Source organism: Leishmania panamensis (genome assembly GCF_000755165.1).
Source record: "Leishmania panamensis strain MHOM/PA/94/PSC-1 chromosome 34 sequence".
In the NCBI taxonomy this organism is placed as follows: Eukaryota; Euglenozoa; class Kinetoplastea; order Trypanosomatida; family Trypanosomatidae; genus Leishmania; species Leishmania panamensis.
In genome coordinates, this window is record NC_025881.1 from 1834653 (window position 1) to 1838353 (window position 3701).

A 3701-nucleotide genomic window follows, 5' to 3' on the forward strand; every position below is an offset into this window, starting at 1 on the left:
ATTTTTGCTTTGGATTTGTTGTGCACTAAGAGGTGCACGCTTCTTCTCCCCCATAGCGTGCTCAACACACTCGAGCATTAGTGGCAAACTGCACCCACCCCAGCCAACGCTTTGCGTGTTCTCCTGAATCGTACCTCTTCCACCCCGTTTACTTTGTGTGTACGTGTGGCAGGGTGTGGGGGACTGCTCTCTACGAATGATGTGGCTACCTTAACGTGGCTTCTCGATCCAACCTCTGCTGACTGCGTGCACTTGAGATGTGATTGGCGCACCCGCAATCACACAAACTTCATAAGACTGGAGGCTGAGTGACCGTCTTGCGTAGTCTTTCTCTCTTCTTCGGTGTCACTGACATGTCGGCGCTAGCGCAGCTCGAGAAGCAGCTGAATATCCTCGACGCGTTGAATCGAGCCAGCGCAAAGGCTATCGACTCGTTCGCCGACACCTCGAGTGCCATCTCAGTTCGCGCAAATGAGATCATACGCGACGTTAAGCCATGGGATGTGGCGCAGGAGAACATCACCCTCACCATCGAGGAAATGTCGAAAGCGGCGCGTTGTTATCATCCTCCACCCGCCCTACCAGCGGTGCTGAGCGGAAAGGAGTCGAGCTTGGAAGCCATCACACGATGCATCGACTACCTTGTCTACGCGGATGATTACCTAGCGAGCCACCCACCGAACCACTACGGGGCAGAGATCGAGGCCAGGACAGAGATCCAGTTGCAGCAGATTGTGCGCATCAGCGAAAATTTTGTGAAGACGGCCTTCATCAACGCACTGCAACGGAGCAAGGTGTCGCAGCCCAGCGCCGGGGTAGGAGGGCCGACAAGCCAGACAGGAGTTCGCTTCAGCGGTGTCCCACAGCTGAGCAGCACCCTGAAGCCGACGGCAAACCGACTGATCCGCAATGAGGCAGCGCTACAGGGCGTCGATCAGATTGTGCAGCGCCTCGGCGAGAACTTCAATCGAACGGATTGCATTCGAAAAGACGTGCGGAGACTATTTGAGGAAAAGCTGGTAGCGGCAATACAGGCGCAATTTGATGGCACGTACCGCGACGAGGAAACGGGAAAGAGCGCACTAACATCGCGCTCCTCTGTGCTTCCAGTGCTGAGACACTACCAGCACGGAGACCATGGACTGCTGCGCATCAGTGAGTCGGCACGGGATCTGGTGACGGACGCGTGTGCGTGCCTGCAGCAGTATGTACTCGAGCCGCTGGAAGACGACTATTCCGTGGCGGACATCCCGAGCGAGTTGGCCACCGTTGTCTTCGAGGTAATTTATCGGCGTGCCATCAGGGTTATCCAGGTCGATACCTCCTTCTTTAGCAACCCGACGAAGCTATTCGTCGACTCGCGCGGCCAAGGAGCCGGCCTCTTCCCGACACCCCGCTACTTCCGGGACTACATCTTCATTGGGCTCGACCTCATGGAGGAGTTTTGGAAGTGGAAGACCTTGTCGAAATCGATCCCTGGCGAGAACAGGGACTTCGTTGACCACGTCGATGACTCAGTGGACAACTTCATCTACCGAATCCGTGAGCTGCTGGATGGGTACGTCAACGCGAAAGGGGGACTGGAGAAGGAGGCGCTGAAAGAGTACGCGCGATCCATGCGCCGCACGGAGTGGTTTCCCTCCGTCGACTGCACGGTGCACGAGTCGGCGACGAACGTCCTTTACTTCCACAAGGCGCTACTCACCTCCTTCTACGGCTCACTGCGCATTGTGTTGTATGGCAGCATCATTGCTGCCAACGCCGATTACGAGTCGCGCCAGGAGGTGGAGGATTACCTCACTCGCGGTGTGATTGGTGCGGTGGACGACCTGCGGACATTGGCAGAAGCGGCGGCAGAGCTTCAGCAGGAAATGCTAGCCAAGCGCAATCACCGTACAAAGCCCGACTCCCTCTCTCTCCTCAGCAGCGACGTGCGATTTTCCGTGGACATCTTCATGATCAACAACTTGTGCTTCTTGGAGGAAAACTATCGTCGCGAGGCGTGCTTCACGACACGACTCGCAGAAGCGGTGCCACCAGCAATCTCCTTGCGTGTAGGAGCCATTGAACGCAAAGACGCCGCGGAACCACCCCCGCCTGATCTGCCGCTTTCCCAGCTCTTCAACATACTCAACTCGGAGCGGCTGCAACACGTGAACGCTTTCGGTGCGAGCTGGCATGAGTGTTTTCCCGCCTTTTCAGTCCACTCCGAGCTGATGTCTATCGAGCCGCGATCAACGAAGGAGCTTCGCAAGTCGCAGCGTATGGCAGTAAAACAATGGTGTCGACGTGTGACCGGCGCTCTTTTGAAGAAGATTCACTACTGCAATGTGGAGGTTGTGATGGATATCAAGTCCCGTACCAAGCTCATTGACGTTTCCATCGCCGCGGTGCGGGACTGCTTCGATCGCATGGAGGCGGTGTTGAATGGCCGCACCTGGTCCACACAACCGCAGAAGTGGATGCCTTTTACACTCACCGAGTGGGAAGAGCAAATCCGGCAGTCATTTTGACTTTTCCCCTTCTTTTTTTTTTTTAGGGGTGGGTGGGAGAGGTGATTCGCTGCTGTAGCTGCCTTGCTGACAGGCACACATACACACGCACACATCAGCACCACTCCTACCGTTGTATGGGCGAGGCTGTGGCGCGCACCAATTTCGCTGTGACTGTGACGAGGCCTCTTTCTGTTGTACTTGACCGCTGTAGAGTCTACTCGGTGTTGAATAGGGACGATTTTTTCTCGTGCCTTCGCACGCCTCGATCACTGCATTTTTTTGTGCTGTGTCGAGAGAATGGCTTGCGTGGGTTCCTTGTTGGCGCGGCTTGGCTTTGTTGTGCTGCTCGTCGATTTCGCTCCTTGGCACCTCTTCCTCTTTCCGGTAGGGAACCTCGTGATGACACGAATTGCATGAAATAGAAGCACCCGCTGCGGGGCTTGATTGTCTACACTACTAGGGGAGGAGGGGTTGACCTCCGATAGGATCTAATGTCCAGGTAGACGGCAAGTAGGCAGAGAGCCTGCTGTCCACCTGCTCTTGTTGCTGTGAAGTAGCCCTCCATCGCCCTCACTGCCTTCCCTCCCTTCTCCGCTCTACAACAGTGGCAATCTTGCCTGTCTGCTTTGTCCCCATCGCCGCCGCCATCGTCTCATCTCACGTTCTTAATCCACATATGCTCCTGCTTCAGCACTCGCGCCTTTCTCTGTTTGTTACTCACGCTGCCTGTGTTGGAATACAGGTAGAGTAGGCTCATCTCCGGCCCCTCTCCGTCCCTTTCTGATAGTGTCTATACAAGAGTCTTTTTGACACCTTCCCATCCGCCGCCACTGCTCTTCCTCTCGTCTCTTTCATCCCTTAGGTTATATGTATATATACATCTATAACATATATGCTACCCCCTCCCCCCGTCACCTCCACCGCCTGGACATACGCCGATCTCTTCTGTCCTCCATGAGGGATGGCACACCATCTCCTATCCCCCTTGGACGCCACGGCGAAACTCCCTGTACGCCAAAAGGAGTTCAAGTTTGATTCCCTCTGCGTGAACGCCGACGACCGCCTCACCGACGGTATGGCGATCAAGTCAGAGGAGCGGCGCGGCTTCCGCCCACACACGAGGCTGCACCCCTCGAACGCAGGGCGTACGCGGGGTCGCACAGGCGGCGCCTTAGAGATAGGCTTCATGGAATCCCTACCTTTCCG

The 3701-nt window shown here is 55.8% G+C and overlaps 2 protein-coding genes across 2 annotated transcripts in view; both read left to right on the plus strand.

Moving 5' to 3' along the window:
• Window positions 1-353: 353 nt before the first annotated feature.
• On the plus strand, window positions 354-2513 carry LPMP_344950 (hypothetical protein; the record flags this gene model as incomplete). The annotated part of the gene is made up of 1 exon (XM_010704612.1): window positions 354-2513. The coding sequence occupies one exon, from the start codon at window positions 354-356 to the stop codon at window positions 2511-2513; it is 2160 nt and encodes a 719-aa protein (XP_010702914.1).
• Window positions 2514-3456: 943 nt separating this feature from the next.
• The window catches only part of LPMP_344960 (hypothetical protein), a gene marked incomplete at both ends in the record, with an annotated part of 1207 nt that continues 962 nt past the window's right edge, over window positions 3457-3701 (plus strand). The window contains one exon of the mRNA XM_010704613.1: window positions 3457-3701. Within this exon, the coding sequence (XP_010702915.1) occupies window positions 3457-3701 (245 nt within the window).